The sequence below is a fragment of the Rhea americana genome, unplaced genomic scaffold (genome assembly GCF_003343005.1).
Source record: "Rhea americana isolate MKP2758 unplaced genomic scaffold, rheAme1 scaffold_19, whole genome shotgun sequence".
Taxonomy (NCBI): Eukaryota; Metazoa; Chordata; class Aves; order Rheiformes; family Rheidae; genus Rhea; species Rhea americana.
Window position 1 is genome coordinate 2,621,135 of NW_028186038.1, and position 17,233 is coordinate 2,638,367.

General features: G+C 42.5%; 1 protein-coding gene across 1 annotated transcript in view; it reads left to right on the plus strand.

The window, feature by feature from the left end:
• FGD3 (FYVE, RhoGEF and PH domain containing 3) overlaps positions 1–17,233 on the plus strand; it is a 106,976-nt gene that overhangs the window by 41,860 nt on the left and 47,883 nt on the right. Inside the window, exon 3 of the mRNA XM_085302549.1 lies at positions 13,862–14,032. Within this exon, the coding sequence (XP_085158675.1) occupies positions 13,862–14,032 (171 nt within the window). The remainder of the gene's footprint in view (positions 1–13,861; positions 14,033–17,233) is intronic.

Consider the following 17,233-nt stretch of genomic DNA (forward strand, 5'->3'; position numbering starts at 1 on the left):
AAATTCAAATGTAATTATTTTACATTTATTTTAACCACTATTTTATAGGCGATTGTGTTAATATTCTGTTTTTGCTGTCAGTGAATGTAAAAGATGAAAATTATAAATTCATAAGAGCCATTCATTATTTGAAATAATCTTTTTTCACTGTTTTTTCTTCTGCTGTGAAAGTTCTTTGCATTCTCTTAATAGCTTCCAAATTTTTTGTAAACACCTTTATTCTTAAAATCCCTCCATTATTTCCCGTTGACCTTTCTCTGAAATAATACATCTTTGCCAGCAAGCATACATTACATGCCGAGAATATTCTCTGTCACGCACAGTATGGATTAATGAGGCAAAAATTGCATGAAAACCAGTAATTGTTGAAACAGGGAGAGCCAGGCAGTAAATGGTATTTTGTGTAATGTAATTTTAAATACAAGCATTCAGATAGGTCCTGGGCAAGTAACATGGATTATAATTATCCTTATTATCTGTTCAATTATATTTGAAAATGCTAGTTGCATTTCATGAGATAGTAGACCAAACTCTTTCTCAGTATATTTTAGGATTGAAAACTATTACATAAGGAAGAGAAAACATATTGTTTTCAAGGTATTAATTTGAATGGATAGTTTGGGTTAATGATCTGATTCTGAAATTGCTACTTCAGTGTTCATCTTGGGTTTTGCTTTTCTTTAAAATCGGTGGTGGTAGGCTTGTCACCCAATTCTGAGATCACATACAGTTTATTTTCCTTTACAACACAGATTTAGCAGCCAGTCAGAAGAGTTTTAGCATTTGGGATGTCTATCTGTTGTCCAAATAATCTTCAAGGTGATTGCAAAATGTCCTCATTTTCACATCTCGTAATTTCTGATCAGATGAAAGTGCAGTTAAAAGGAGAGATGAAATGGTTGCTACAGATGTGATCGGTTAACTGGGAAAGGACTGATRGCTCCTTTGGTTGCAGCTCTTCTCTTTAGTCCATGTTACGGGCCTCTGAGCTGCTGTTACTTTCTCTGGCTCTTGTTGGGGTGGAATAAATATACAGGTGCTTTAAAGGGTACTGTAGGTTCTGGGATACAAAATACCGGGGCCAGTTCAGTGGTTTTCAGTCTCTTCCAATTTATTTATCCCTAAGTTGTTCCCATTGAACACCTTGTATCTTTCTGGGTTCTTTTTCCTCGTCTTGCTTTAGTCCTTWGAAAGAGACTGTTGGTCACAGAGTGAAAATAAAACAACGAACCAAGCCCTCCACCGCCACCACTGATCTAGGCTGGGAAGATGTTAGTGCAAGCCTTGTCCCGTGCCTTGTCCCGGCCGCTCGGCCTCCGGTGCGCATGCKGAGCAGGTTTTCAGGGGAGCTGGTTTAACGGATGCCTGATGGTTATATCGTCACTAATGAGCCGCTGGGGGGGAATCAGGGAAAACGAGGACCAGAGGAGAGAGCACTAGTTTGGCCGGGGCACATAGGTTGGTCCGCAGCAAGYGCAGACGGAGAGACTCCTGCGCTCCTGGAGGCTTAGCCCACTCGGGTGGCCCAAGTCCGGCAAAGCCTGTGAGCCACCAGCTTCCTATCAGATAAGGCTCGATGTAGTTGCTTGGGTTACGGCCGCTGTGGAGGCCTAAAGCAGTCGCAAGGGAACCKCTCTGAGTAGGGCCTCCCTGAGAGGCGGAGTAATGAGCGAGCGGTCCAACGGCCGTCGGGTTCTGCGCAGGCCAAAGTCGGGGCTGGCGGCGCTTGCCGGCGTTGTTGGAGGTTTGCTGGCCTAGGTGGCTGGGAATCGGACGCAGTTTCGCTGCAGCGTGGGCCGTAGGTCGTCGTCGTGGGCTGCACAAGCTCTCCAAAAGCTGGTGACCAGGCCCGAGGCACCTGTGGTGGCCGCGCTGCTCCTTAAGGAACTGAAGAATAGGTGAAGTGCGGCACAAGGGTGTCTGCTGCAATTGCACCTGTGGTTGCAATACCGGTACTAATTAATGAATCTGCAAGAGAAGAMGACTACTTGGGCGTTTGAGCTTTCAGACTCGTAGCAGCCATAGGTGGTTGCTTTGCGTTTGAGGTACGGGGGGGAGCAAGGGGCACGGAGCTAAGGGCACTTTTATTTTGGTGCAGTTAGTGCTGTAGGCTTGTGTGGGTTTCTCTAAATTTCAGTTATTCTTGTGGTACCATGGCAGCTCCATCTCCTGGTGCCACAGCAGAGGGCACCACCAGGTCCTGTTCACTCCTCTCCGCTTTCTGTCTCTGTTTAACCTCATCAGATGGAAATACACGATTGTGTTTTGGCTCCTTTTCTTAATAAAATGCTTCAACCTTAGTATTACATTTGTATTAAATAGGAAAAAGTAGTTCTATTATTACATATATCATCCATGTATATTCTTTCATATGTCTCCATCCTTGGAGATACTTGAAACCTAACTGAACAAGATCCCAAGCAATCTGCTGTAGGCARCCCTGCTTTSAGCAGGGGGGTTGGACGAGACCATCTCCAGAGGTCCCTTCCAACCTCAGCAGTTCTGTGACTCTGTCACCTTCTGTAAAGACCAGCAAACTTCAAGTGGAGAGCTACCAAGCAGCAGTAAGAGGTGGAATATGTTCTCCTTTAATGATTATTGTGAACTGTTGGAGCTGCATTWAGTGAAACTGTTTCATATTTTGCAGTGCGCAGCTCTGGTGCCAAAATAGCTTGTCTGTTTAAAAATACTTATTATGCTTTTCAATAATGAAGTTGATACCCCTTAACTTCTGTGGTATGAAGTGACAGCATGTTATGACAACAGAGAAAAGCTACCTCTCCCRTGGAAACATGGTGGCATCTATAGAACTCAGTTCTATAGCAAAAAACTGAGTGCACAGCCTTTACCTGCTTTAATTTAGTACYTAAATAGACTTCTAAATGAGCAGAAGATAATCACTGGGTTATTAAAACTGATGAAATATTTCAAGATTAAAAAGCCAGTTAATTGGGACACCTTTGGAGATGCATTATATTGTCATTAGATTTTAAGTGAAGGATAATTTTTGTGCTGTATATTAGCWAACTGAGAGTTTACTCATAGTAATTTGTCGTTAAGAAAATTCAGAAGCATATGAACCAAGCAGTGTGAAAGAGGCTTGCATRTTGCTTGTATCATTAGCAAAAAATTTAATAAGCTTCTAGTAAAATATGAAATGAAACATATGAAGCCTTTCTGTATGACCCAGTTTTGAATGGAGGCTGAGGTCTTGATTATTTTCATTAGCATCAGACTGTTTTCTAGCCTTCTCACTAATCTTATAAACCACTGGTGGGTGAGCAATATAACGCTCTTCCACTCTTTTTCCTTCCCACCATATAAATAATCCTGGGAGTTGCAGATCTGCCATCTTTCTCTTTGTTTTAGGGAAAGAATCCTCCAAACACTAAATCACCTAGATGTATGTAATCTGAAAGGAGCAAACTGGAATGGCTTTGGCTGGGCTAATTTGTTTGTGTCTAACCTGTATAAAATCTTTTTAGATTTCTACAATAATAAATTGCTCTGGTATTGCAATTCSTACATTTAACCAGTACAAATGTGAGTCTCAGGAGAGTTATTAACTTGAAATATGTTCTCCGATTTGCATAATCGGTGTAATTATAAATCGAGACTCCTTCATCACAATGAAAAACCTGTTACCTGTCAAGAACAAAAATGCTCTGTGTTCATCTAAGAAGAAAGTCTCAGGGGTGCTGTGTAACTGTTCTGCCTATCTTCCTTCRTCGTGGATTCAGTGGCATCAAATACCTCTACCCAGAATAGAGTCTCTACTCTGGGCTTTATTGGTCAAAAAGGACTGTCATAGGAAATTGTGGTGAAAATGAGTTCATAGTTGCAGTTATATACTGCACTTCATCAGTGGTGAACTTTCAGCTGGTATCTGAGGAAATTTTGTATAGTGATGCTGTATGGGGTGTTACCTTTTCAGAGATGAGGGGTGGTCCTATGTAAGCATCCTACCAGCCTACATGCCAGCCAAACCTGTAAGAAACRTGTCAGCTAAACCTGGAAGCCAAAGCTAAACTGGGTTGTCAACAGAAAGTGATGTGGTTCCTGAGAAGCCAGTTTGAAGCCCCAAAGAGGAGGAGGGTGGGAAAGAATTTCTACATTTCTGTTGTTGAAGGATGTCATTTTAYTTCCACCTTTGATTACTGAATTTCCTGACGTGTGCTGTGAGCAGCATTACTGGTAGGGTTTTTATCACGTGTAATGTCAGTCTAGCTGACATCTGCCCCAGGCTCCTCTCCTTTCCTGTGTCGCTCTTCGTGCTGCAATCTTTACATCATTTAACCTGCTTTCCTTAGTAGATGGAACAGTCTCCGTTCTTCTCTTTTACCTTTGGTCTTGGTGTCACAGAACGTTACTAATGCCTATTATTTTAGCCTAGAGTAACGCAATTATGCCATTCGAGGGAAAAGTCAGCTTAATGCTGCCTCCAGAAGAATGAGTTTGTCTTAGACTGTCCTTTCATTTTGATAAATCATACAAGTTCTTAACGTTGCCTTCCAATTGTGGAGATCAGTGATTGGTATCCTACAATGTTTGCTTTCTGCGTGTCTTTCTGAAAAACAGGCTGAGTATAAATTTTAAGAAAATTAAGAGCCATAGGTGAACCCAAGAATCTGCCCCTATCTGTGAATAGGTCTCCAGCACTACAGTGAGAAATTAAACATTTTTATTTAGTTGAAAACCTGTTTCCTCTGTACCTTGCATGCATTTCACTCAACATTTGAAATTACAGTGTGAAAGTTTTAAAAGCAGGTCTGATGTATGTGAATTCTGAAATGTTATAGAGCTGCTAGAGCATTGAACAAAATTCTGGAAGGACTCCTTGGTCGGAGTAAGCTATGAAGATGAAAGCGAAGAGCAAACTTTGGAGGTACACAGAGTGTAAGCAAAATGAGAATCACTTGGATACAAATTTGTCACAAAACAGCAAGGAAGAACTTGKTAAGTGCCACTTAGCAAATGGAGAGAAGCACACATTTTAGCCCTGGCATCACTCTGAGGGCATTTACTGCGCAGATAGTCATAAAAGCTCAGATAGCAGTGTTAGTCACAGAAACAGATAGCAGAGCTAAAAATTAAAGTCTTTAAATTAAGCCACAACAGAGAGCACATATGGATACTTAGAAAAAGCAAACAGCTCTTCCCCCCAAACTTCAGCTAAGTTGAAGTTCTTTTAGAAGTTTTATTAGCCAAGAAATAATTATGTTTAGAGTTTTTTTTTCTCTTGGTATTTGCATGGTTGTGCTTGGATAGTGGTGACATATAGGTGGGAGCTGCTTCACCAGGACCACTCGTGCTCTGAACAGCGTGGGCTGAGGCTGGGCTGGTCCCGGGGCCACGAGCAAAGGGACCATGGAGAAGGCAGGTTGCCTCCCCGTAGTGACGTTTCTATAAGTCATACAGGTTTGGGGCTGACTCTAGTGACTAAAGGCAAATTGGCACTGAAGAGTGTGGACAACAGTTTCCTGATGGTCTAGACCAATGTTAACAGTGAACTCAGTAACTCAGTTTGGTTTTAGAAGTCAGCTTTTTTTTCCCCCCTTACATTTCTTGTCACTAATAACCTCAGAAGACCGGGGTGACYGAATGCTGACTGGGATACCACATCCTGTTCTACACAGGAAAAGAAAATATTTTTGTTTTGGGGTGTTAATATGCCTATTGCTGGTTCTGACAGGCGAGTGCACTCAGTGATGTTTTACTTTGGTTTCTTTCTTATTTTCCTGCTAAGTGAGCATAGTTTTATTCTGTATAAGATGATTCTCAATATTGTTTTTTTTTGGTCACTACTTCCAGTCTGATGGCCTCTTTTTAATCCCCTGTATCAGGAGCCTTGTCTTTACTCCCTTTTATCTGCTGGTTTTGCAGCTGCAAAAAGGAGGCCAGGCTGCCAAGCCAACCCTCGCCAGAAATGAAGCAAAGGAAGAAAACTCCTTTAGCTTTTTTGCTAAGGAAAAATGACCTTCCTTATGGTTAATGCTAAATTCTACCTTTCTGTCCTGGAAGGTAGTTCCAGAAATGTCTGTTGAAGGAAGTGTCTTCACCTAAGATGTTTAAAAGTACTGGGACCAAAATAAAAGTACACCGACTCCCGGAACAGAAATGTTGCAGCAGTACGGATCTGGAGAAGCTGTTAGTCCTTTTTGTTCTTTATGTGCACAGATTTGTTTGTTTGTTTTTAGCTATTTGGTTCTTTCTGTGAAAATCCTCTTCTTGATTTATTTGTTATTTTAAGTGTGTTAAACTGAATTTACCAAACTTCTCAAGCCTTCTTCAGTCTATGTAGTTTAGCAGGGTTTGCAAACTTTCTGTATTTTTCTTGTAAGAACACAAAATAGCAGCTCTTCTGTGGGACTCTGGGGACTGTTCTTGCCCTAAAATGAAGCATTTCATTTTAAATAGACAAATTCTGCATTTGATTTCTCTCTTTATCACTTCCCAAGATACAATTCTGCCGGGAGAGCTGTAACCAGGTGCAGGGGGAGCAGGAGTGTTGAAAATAATTATCAAAATCTTTTCTTGGAATTTTTTAACCAATTCCATCCCATGGCTATTGAAATACATCTGTTGTCTCTTCTGTGGACTATTTCACAGCAGAGTTAATAACTTTGCTTTCAGAAAGCTCTTTAGATTCCCTGCTCTAGCCCTTTTGGGAAGATTGCGTGGGATTGCGTCTGTGGGCACTGCCCGGGTGCCACTCAGCTCCTGGGGGACCTGTGAAGCCCACTCCTGCAGAGCTTCACGGTGCAGACCGTTTCCATGTCATGTCCCTGCCAGTGGCAGGCATTTCGCTGTTACTTATTCCTGCAGTAAGTTGAGCTGTATCTAAACAGAAATCATTTTAGAGAGGTCTGACTTTGTTGTCTTTTCTGCGTTGGGAAGATTCAGGGCTCTAAAACATCTGCATCCTACTTACTGCATTTCAGACACAAATGAAATTTGACCCAGAGAGCGTTTTTTGCCGACTTGTAACAATCTCCCTTAACTTTTGCTTAGTAGAGTTCCTCAGTTCATGCTTGCCACGTTTATACGCTTTGCATTACCTAACCACATTGATCATAGGACGCRGGATGGGGGAGGTGAGTTCCTGTGAGCGTGAGCCTTTACGCACACTGAACTAGAAATGTTCTCTGTCATTTTAAGACGCGTTGAGAGCTGCAGCAGGAACTGGGCTCCCTTATTTTTGGTTATCTTATGGTTTGAGCAAATGAGAAAAATGTGAGTCTCTCTGCTTGAATGCAAGTAAGTAATATACATCTTTTTTGACATAAAATCTCAATCCATGCCAGCTTCTTGCTTGATTTTGAACAAAATGTTTTCTTCATTGTGCCTGTTTCTAAAAGTTTGTGGTGATAGCTTTGCTATCACTCTTTTACTGAATTTGGCTTTTTGGAATGGCAGAAAAATAGATGTCATGTGAAGTATCTGTGGTCAGTGCCATTAAGCTTAGTTCGATAGGAGGGCACGCGTGCAGTACCTCTGCCCCCTGCTCTACGGGCAGSCTGAGCCCGCGGTCCCACGCTCCGTCGTGCAGCACCTGCAGCGCCATCAAAGCAGGAGACAGGTCGAGCTTCAGGCTGAGTGACGGGAACCAGCCGAAAACATAGGAAGCTGGGCTTGTCCACTCTGCTAGCACGTTATGGRCCATGGGCAGGAAGAAGAGGTGAGGTTTTTTTTTTTGAATGGATTTGATGACAATGATGGAGTAAATTAGTCAATACAAGAGGGGAAGGAGGGTGTGCCGGATGGCAGTGTGGGAGACAGGATCTGCTGCTCACCTCTGCTTGGCAGGGCAGGGCCAGGAGCTGGTGCAGGGGAGCACATGAAATTGGGGAGAAGAGGAAAAACATCTGCTCTGGGGARCTGYAGGTTTGTGGAACRTYTTAAAGATGGTGTTGGGCATTTTGTGATTGAYTGGRAGAAGCAGGATAGCGTTGCACCATYRCTGGGGCTGACACCTTTCTTTTGGTTTGCAATACAAATTTCATTGCAACGCTGCGTGCTTGACGCTTGTGACACTGTCTCTTTAAGCAATCCAGTGAATGCTGCATCTTCCTTAAGGAGAGCTTCACACCTTGGTGTCTGTAGCCCAACCGGAACACAGAGGACAAAGTGTTGCAGCACTGGGCAGGCTCCTCCTGGCACGGGGAAGACGCGGTTAGCACCTTTTAATTTGTGACAGAGTTCCTCTTAGTAGAGTCTTTTTATCCAGAGGCATGTATTAGTTCTGGCCTCCTCAAGGCCCTGCTGGTGAGCAGTAGGTTTCTGACTTAAGAGTAAAACTAGTCTCTCCTCCTTGAAAGACTTTTGCTATGGAGAAAGGATGAAGGGATGAAGATAGGGCTAACCTAGCAATTAGTGATGGTGCTGGAGAGTGCCCACGCAGATGTTTAAGGTGAAATTCTGGAGTTGCTTAAATTGTATGCGTTGAAAACATGCTAGAGGAGGTTAGAGGTGCGTTGTGCATGCTCCATATCTAGCCAGATGTTGGCAAGAACCCAGTTTCTGTCAAGTTATCTAGAAAGGTGCAGCTTTCAGAACCCCTGTAGATATTAACGACTGAGGGGGGGTTGTTTGTTTTTGTTTTATTTTTAAAGATCTGGCCCCTTTTGGGTACATACATGGTTAGTTGCCTAGACTTTGGTTGGCAGCAGAAATRTTGCTTGCCATTACATAGATTCTAGTTTGTTTGTGTTTTTATTTTTTCCTGCRAACAATTTTTAATCAGACTGGTGATGGTAGCTTGCCCTTTTTATGATCATCTGTATTTAGGAAATAGGATGCATGATGAATATTACAAAATCTGGTTAGAGAATGAGTGCTGCTGCTAGGTACATCTCTGGAYGTAACAATCAGTTTGCTCCTGGAATACTTTCATTTCTTGAAGAAAGAATAGAGGTRGTCTCAGAGTTGGACTCGATGGTTATTGCATGGCACTGAAGGTGTCTTATAGGGCTAGTGACTTCATTGATGTTGCAGAAGATATAAATCAGTAAAGAATTAGGAATCTGGAAGCTCCTAGGAATCTGATTTACTTGTGATCTCCAGCAGTGGTATAGCTATAGTTACAGATATACAGGAATAGTATGGGAACTGTCCCTGAGGAAGGCCTGTCTTGAGCAGGTAAATATTCAAGTCATGCTATTAAATAAAGTCATATTAATCTTTCCTGGTGTCTGGAAAAGTCCGCTGCTGATTCTAATTCTCGATGAAGGCAAATCTTTAAAGTAGATGTTGTTTATCAGTGTCTTTCTAGTGTGTTCGTTCAGCAGAGCTTTTCTCTTTGAGTCCAGCATTTGTCATCCCTTTTAATCTCTATGCATTCTCCATGCATCATCTGGGAGTGCGTGCGTTAGGCTAAAGCGGTGAGAGTTAGGATTTCTCAGCATCAACTGGTTGTTACAGATATCCCTTTCCCTGAAAGGGTGCAAAATCCTTCAGAGCAGTCTGGGGCAGTAYAGCGCAGGCAAATTTGTATCCGGCTCTTCGCTTGGAGGTGTTTGCCTTCAAGTGCATGGAGAAAGCAGCTCCATGCTGATGTCCATGGCRAGAGGCTCGCTGCCCTGGTTGTGCRCGTGTCCAGGGCTGTCTGCACACATGCAGTTCATGAGAGTGCTGGTTACTGGATTAGCAAACGTAGGTATGCCAAATCCGTAGCTTGCCATAACATTTCTGGCACTTGCTGCCCTCTGTCACAGTCCTCCAAGATAGTTTAAATTGAGAGGACTTTTAAATCCTGATATCTGGGGACTAAATGCCAAGCCCAAGAGCCAAATCTGTCTCAAAACCTGGAAATCGCTAGATATCATTCAAAATTGATCAGGTTGAGGGTGGATATTGCTCTGTGTCAGGATGGCGTTTCCTTGTGGCATTGAATTCTGTCAGAAAGGCTGATGCAAATTTTTTATTTTAGCGAAAATATAAATTGTACTTCTTCATAGGCATTTTCAGGAGTTTTGATTAAATTTTACTTCTGAGGAGCCTTAAATACCTATTATTTTATTAATCTAGCATGAAGAGTTATCTCTGGGAAGCATGATCTTTGCTCTTCTCTCCYTTGATTCGTTTTAAACATGGAAATTGTAAGTAATGTTTATTTGAATAAAGTTACACTTAAGTACTTCATGGCTTTTGTGYAGATACAGCATTAGGGATGGTAGGATAGGATCGGGCATAGCAAAGTTGAGTTTTACATKTCTGGGAGTGCAAGCTGAGGATTTTAGCACTCTTTCCATTTAGTATTTGCTTTTGGAAGTGCTGACACGCTTCACATTCAGGCACAGTTAACTTTCTGCCTTGCGTTGTCACAGGTAACCGGGAATCAGAAGCCGGAGACGGACAGAGTTTCCCGTTATTACTAGAAGCGTGTTATAAAGCCTCGACACAAATAACCATCCTTTCTAAACGCGCTGACCTGCATGTGCCAGTACTCTCCCGAAGCGGTACGCAGCCGTTCGCGCTGATCTGCCCTACGGGAGCTTTTCACGCAAAGTGCAATGTGGCACCAAAGAGCGAAGCGGAGGTGGTTTTCCCTTGCGCTCCTGCGGATCAGTGGGTGCAGAAGGGCAGGCGACCGAGGAAGCCCTTGGCCCTCTCATGTCTCTGGAAGCATCCCGAGTGGTTACCTGGGCTATGCCTGCATCTTATTTATTTTCTCTCGCAGACTATTCCTGCGAGCACCCAGGAGCTCTCTGTGCAGACAGTGGGTTTTACTTTCGGAGAATTCCATGTGAAATAATCCAGTAAATCTTGTTTTCAAAGGTCATTTTAYAGCACTTGAAAAAACACATAAAGAAAGCAGATTTTTGACTTGTGTGCAAAAAGCAACCCTTAGGGGCCACATCAGAGATGAATAGAGAGAAACATCATGGCTTAAATGAAATAAAAAAGAACGAAAGCCACTTTTGTGGTTTTACCCATGCATATTTTTCTTGATTTAAGGCCAGTGCTATGTTGGTGTGTAAGGCACTTATGGCTTTCAAAGTTGTCTTCTTTCTAACTGCTTATCAGTGCTATTTTCTACTTTGTGCCCACTTGCTTTTTGGATGCAGTGTCAGTAAATGCGTGGGTTAAGTGCCAGCATTAGGTGAACAGCAATATTATTTTTAGCAGTAAAGTGTATATGCAGTATACAGGACAGATGATATAAAATACTCTATTTTTAGAAGACATTTTTTTTTGTCTTCCCTTGCTTAAAGGGAAGTGGTGTAAGGCTTAGCTAACTATTTTCTCTGCAAATGCCTCCGAGCACAAATCCTGAGGCATTTGGAGCTAAGTTTAGAGCTTGTTTCAGTCATCATGGAGGCGTTTGCCCCTGAGCTGAGTTGTATCAGTGAAGGAACTTGTGCCTTGCCTGTTTCATTGAATTATGAAATAGAAGAGAAAAACTTATTTGTGGGCCTATAAAATATGTGTCAGAGCATTTTACGTTTCAGTAATTGAAGCTGATATTAAGAACATTTAGCATAGTTATATAAAAGACGTCTCTGGTAGTGCCAAGCACTTGCAAGCAAGCAACCAATAGCTCCAATTTTTATCAGTAGGAAAAAAAGGTTGTGGGACCTCTTGAATATCAAGAGGAGAGAAAACGAATTGTTTTCAAGTTTCTTCTGAAGATGGTCCCTTTCTGTGGCAGTGGTGGCACAAGAAAAGGAAGCGTTTAAGGAGACTGAGTGCCTTATTGCACACCAGCACAAGGAAAGCTGGGCTCGCGGTAGGACGCTGCTGTGGCGGGTCAGCTCCGCAGTGGCCGCGGGGCTGCGCTGCCCTGGGGAAGGAGGCAGCTGTGGCTCGTCGCCCCCAGCTGCTGCGGGGAGGCTGTGGGCATCGTGCCAGCCCTTCTCCAGACCAAGAGTCTGGGGTGGCTCTTCTGCTCCCCTGGCTCGTGGGGGGCTTYGCTGCCCCTGGAGGGGAGGCCAGTGCCCTGCCTATGGGAGCAAGCAGGAAAGCACAGGTAGAGATGTCTGCTGGAAAGCTTTTGTAGGTATGAAGACTTGTCCTCCAAGACCTGAAGTGTTAAAGTAATTTTTAGAAAAAATGCATGCATGGAAAATCCAAGATAGTTGGCTTGCCCAGCAGTCATGGACACAAGTAAATTCCCACTGCAGCACTCACTTCTATTTTCTGCATGCTGCCCTTACATTATCTTTAACTACAGCTTTTCCCTTATGCAGTATTTTAATTTATTACTGTTCTGAGCTCCTGTTAATAATAAACAAGCTGTTACAGTCACTTCCCTAAAAAGCTTGCGTGGCGTTGGGACACTGCCATTACCATCACTGAGAATCTCAGCATCTGCAACAGAGGTGTTTAAACTCCTCCTGTGGTGCCTCATTTTGGGTAATCTGTTGGTCTGTTTTAATAATCTATTCTACTTTCACTGTATTTTCTTGGTAAGTAAAGCTGTATATGAATAACACCAGTGCTCATAAATTCCWAATATCAGCTATAAGAATGTTTTAATAGCTGATCTCAAATCTGCTGAAAAAGCAGGTATTATGGTAGAAATGCTAATGAAGCTTCAACAGCAACAACTGGAATTGGAACCCATGAGGAATTCATGAGTTACGTATTTGGGTGGCAGAACTCAGTGAATAGATTTGTGCCATCTGAATCCATTTTTGTCAGTGAAATTAGCTTTTGAATATTTTATGCCGATTTTTTWAAAATTTCTCTACTGCTGTGCAAATTCCTGCATTTGGAGAACAGGTCTTGGTTAATCTTCACAAGCATTCTGTAAGGTTCGGATTTCAAAGTCTTGATCCAAAAGGTCACATCCTGATTTAATACCACTATTGTAAACCCAAGATAATTTAGTTAACGTGGATGGAGGTGCTTGTCATTTCAGTTTTTTGATCTTAATAGAAATCTAGCCAAGAGTAGGTTGCATTTGTGAAGCTCATTCCATATTCTTAAACATATCACAGAAAGACTGAGATCGAGTTTCACGTTTAGATTAATCCTTTTTCTGCATAATGGAGATCATCTCGCTGCAGAAAGATGCTGATGGYTTCAACTAGTCCACTTTAAAACAGGAACGTAGAAAGAATGTTTGTCACATTTTCTTTGACATTTTTAATGGATTAGTGTTCCAGTTTCCTTCTTATGACGCACTAGTAAAGCTAGTTCAGGGTTTTCATGTAGCTGGGACCTCCCTGCCACAAGTCCAAAAAATCCCAAATTTAAAAAAAATCCAATAACCATTATTTGATAGTGGATATATGGGTTTATCTCCACAGTGCCCACTAAAATGAATTAAGAGTCTTAAATTAAAAGGCGAACAAACATATTAATCAATCTTTTCTCTGTTTTCCCCACTGGATCATATCTTAATAGGATCTTCTAGACTTGAGCCTTTTGAGGGGATGTTAATATGTTATGCAAGAACGAATAACAAATAGCAGTAAAATGTATTTTGAATGATTAAATCTCCTGAAAGATTGGGGCATTTTTTTCCATCAGACACACTTCTAATTCCCCATAACTTACGTGTTGACTACCAAGTAGGCTGTTGTGTGCTAGGGCACTTGCATTTGTTCATAGGAATCCTTTTTAAACAGCTTTTATCTTTGCTTTTAGTTTGGGTGTCTGTAATGAAGAAGTCATTAATTGAAGATAAGATTAACAAAATTCCTGCTGCCTTATCAATCAACTGGTTTGGCGTATTGGTCAAGTTTTAATATATTGGTTGTAGTAATTTGTGAGTGAATGACTAGCTCCCCTGTTTCCCTTCCAACTTGCTTGCCTACGGGAACTTATATGAACAGTGTGCTACTAGAGGGAGCACAAACTTTTTTCAGGATTAAGAAAAGGAAATAGATATTAATTTTTTTTTCCTCCTCTTCAGGTTGCCCTTGTGCTCCTTTTCAAATCAAATGTCACATTGACTCAAATCCAGCATTGGAAGCATGTGGCGAACTGCAGCACATCAGCCCTGCGCAATGTATCCATCAAACTGGAAGGAAGCCCAAAACCAAAACTCCACTGGCCAAAATGCATCCTCTGCAGAAACCCCAAGGTAAGTGGCTTTGTCTTCCCAGCAGCTGTGGAAACTTCTCTCAGGCATAAAGTGAAATGTTTTTAAATGAATTATTGTAATTTTAAGTCATGACAAAGTAGAGTTATTTTATATTCTAAGGTCTAAATACAGCTAGTAGAGTTTTATTATGTTCTTTTTTCCAATGCTAGATAACCTCTTAGGGAAGCCTGCAAGAAGAAATTGATTCAGGAATAACAAATTACTTGTCACATAGTGTAACAACAATACAGGAAATACAATGTACAGCTGTGAAGTCTTAAGTTTAATTTAGCAATATTKTTTTCATTCTATATTAATTTTTTAAAAGAATACAAGTAAGAATAGCTTATTGTTTAAACCTGGATCTGTTTTCCATTTATTGAAAGAATATGCATAGCAACAGGAAATGCCTAAATGGAATGAATATATTAAAAAAAAATAAATAAAATAAGCCAGTCACATTCCAGAGTAGCAAGTGGACTGTGGTAGTTCCACAAACCTGCAAGAATTACAGTGAAATAGGTCACTATCCCCAAATGTGGCAGAACAGAAGTCAGGAAGAACCACGTTCTAGCTGGGCTACAGAAGCTGAGAAGCCCAGAGAAGATACTAAGTTCATAAAATAACAAGTTTGTAAGAAGCCTGTCTATATRATGTTTTGGTTACTGTAAGGAGGTTTGGTAGAGTCTGAGCCCTTGCACCGCCAACTCCAAAAGCCTTTATGAAAGCAATTTTTGGGTATGCCGTTCAGGTAAACCTTAAACGGCTACAAAGAAAAGTTTGGTCTCTTCTGATTGTAGAATTCAATCTGAAATGTTTAGCTGGTGTATTAGTTCATGCTCGAATCATGCCCCTAGGTAATGGTCTGTGTATTTATAGAGCTTTCTCCTTGAGGTCTTGGTGTTCCGTATTTGTTTAGTGGGTGTTGGATGAATGTTGTTAGTACCACCAATAAAAAAGAATAACAAAAGCGTAAGTTTAGTAACAAATGGAGTGAATTCAGCTGGTGCAGATCAATCCACTTGCTACCCTGGAATGTGACTGGTTTAATTCTTTGAAGTTGCAGGAAGCATTGATTTCCAGTTACTGAGGATGTAGCCTGTTTTGTGTGTGTAGTTATTTATATATATATCTATTTATATGTTTGTTTATATATATAAATATATATATATATGTATATAAATAAAAATTATATGTGTGTGTGTATAAATATATATACACACACACACATGTATATGTATGTATAATATGTGTGTGTATTTTCTACATGTATATGTGTGTGTGTGTATTTCCACATTCAACATGAGAAACGCTGAAGGGAGTTTACTTAGCTTGATTCTAATCACAGTTAAAAGTTACCTGAGTAGATTAGCRTAATCTGTGTCCAGCGCTGAGACGTCTGTCCTCTTTCTGCTGCTCCGAGCCGCACATCCCAGCCCTCCCTCCCACTGGAGCCGTAGGCTTGSAATCAAAGCCGTCAGCGTATCTCGCTAGCTGACATACGGCGTGATGCTCTGAGTGATGAAAGTTTATTAGTGAGGTAAAGTAGGCACCCAAAAGTAACATGCTATTTTGATAAGCTAGCTACCTTTGCTGATACTCTTTTTGATAGAACCCAGCTTGTTGGGCTTCATGATGTCACTGTAAATGTCATCTAATAAGAAACGAATCAGTCAAAATGTGGCTGTCGCACACTACCCAGTACTCAAAAATCAGATTCTAGGCTGAAGTCTGGTTCTAATATTYGAGTTTTATGCTAGACTGAGCCAAGTTGGCAAAGGCTACAAATCGCCGTTACAAGCCTTGGTCACGGATATGCCCATCGTCTTCCTGAGAGATGCTTAATTGTCATAAAGTTTAAACAATTATTTTATTATTTCACTTTATTTCTTTACAAGAACAAACTAATTTTAAAAAAGTATCTACAAGTAACTTACATAAAATAGTAGAAAATAGTACTTTAGAGCCTTTGCAAGCAAGAGAGATGATAAAGATTTCTTTTTTTCTTCCCTTTTACAGACTTCGTAAATTTGGAATATCTCGTTTATATTGTATAGTTCATTGGTGCCCTGTGTGGGTCGTAGAGCCAGCAAGGAAAGGAGAATATTTCCTTCCTATCTCTCCAGACAATGCAATTGACAAAATAAAAGATAATAATCAGCGGGGAGTCGTGGGGCAGGTACCRATCCAGAGGCCGCCTTCGGGGTGTCGCGTCTGTTGGCTGGCYGTGTTCGGGTTGACCTTGCTCCTGCAGCCTCTCCTTGCTTGTTCTCAGTGGCTCCATCCAGTGAAGGCGACCGCGACGCTGTGGTGCCTTTCCTCACGGCAGACGCAGAAGTCTTTTCTCCAGTTTTTATCCTTGTGCAGGAATCTTCAGATTCGCGAGCCTGAGAGGTTCCCCTCCGCCCCGGAGCTGCTCGGGCTCCTCGCCCCGGGGACCCCCGCTCCGCGGCCCGGCTTCGGGGCGCAGGCTCCGCCTGAAGCTGCGGCCTCTCGGCTGCCGGTGCGGCCCGTCTCGGCGGGCCCCGGCGCGCGGGCCGCGGGTAGAGCCMGGCGTCCCCGGCTTCCCCCTCCGGCGCCCGCGTCCCCACCTAGAGCAGCACCCGCTCGCCTCAGCGCCGGCCGCGCGTTTCGTGCCTCGGGCGGCCGCACGGCAGAGCTGCGTGGCTGCTGGAGCCACGATGCTGCTTGCTTGTAAATTTGAATGTAGGTGTTTYGCCGTCAGCTCTTGAGTACGCATCTTGCGTGCTTTAGTTTTGCTTTGTAAATARTGTTTAGTAAGGTTAGCGACGTTGCCTGGGTGCAGAAGTGTCCTTCCCCCCGAAGGACTGAGGTGGTTACGGATTCAGAGCTAGCACCGAGGCGCACCTCAGTTGCCCGTTTGCACGCTGGYGCTGCAGGGCGTCCTGCCTGGGCGACCGTCGAGCCCGCTAGCGGGAAGGACCTAGCGGTGATCGGATGTTCGCGTGGAGAGCAACGGTATCCGTTGTTATGAGCGTAAACCCTTTGAGGGAGGCAGTAAGATCCACCTTCGAGCGTTGTAGACCAGCCTTAAGTTATTAAGGGCCCCRTTGGTGTTTGACAGGGGGATAGGGATGTGGGGGGTGGTTGTTGTTGATGCATTGGTATGCGAGATCATTTTCCTTTCCTGCTCACTCATTTTTCCTGTGCAAGGAGGGGTTTGTGGTGTGGTTTTTAATC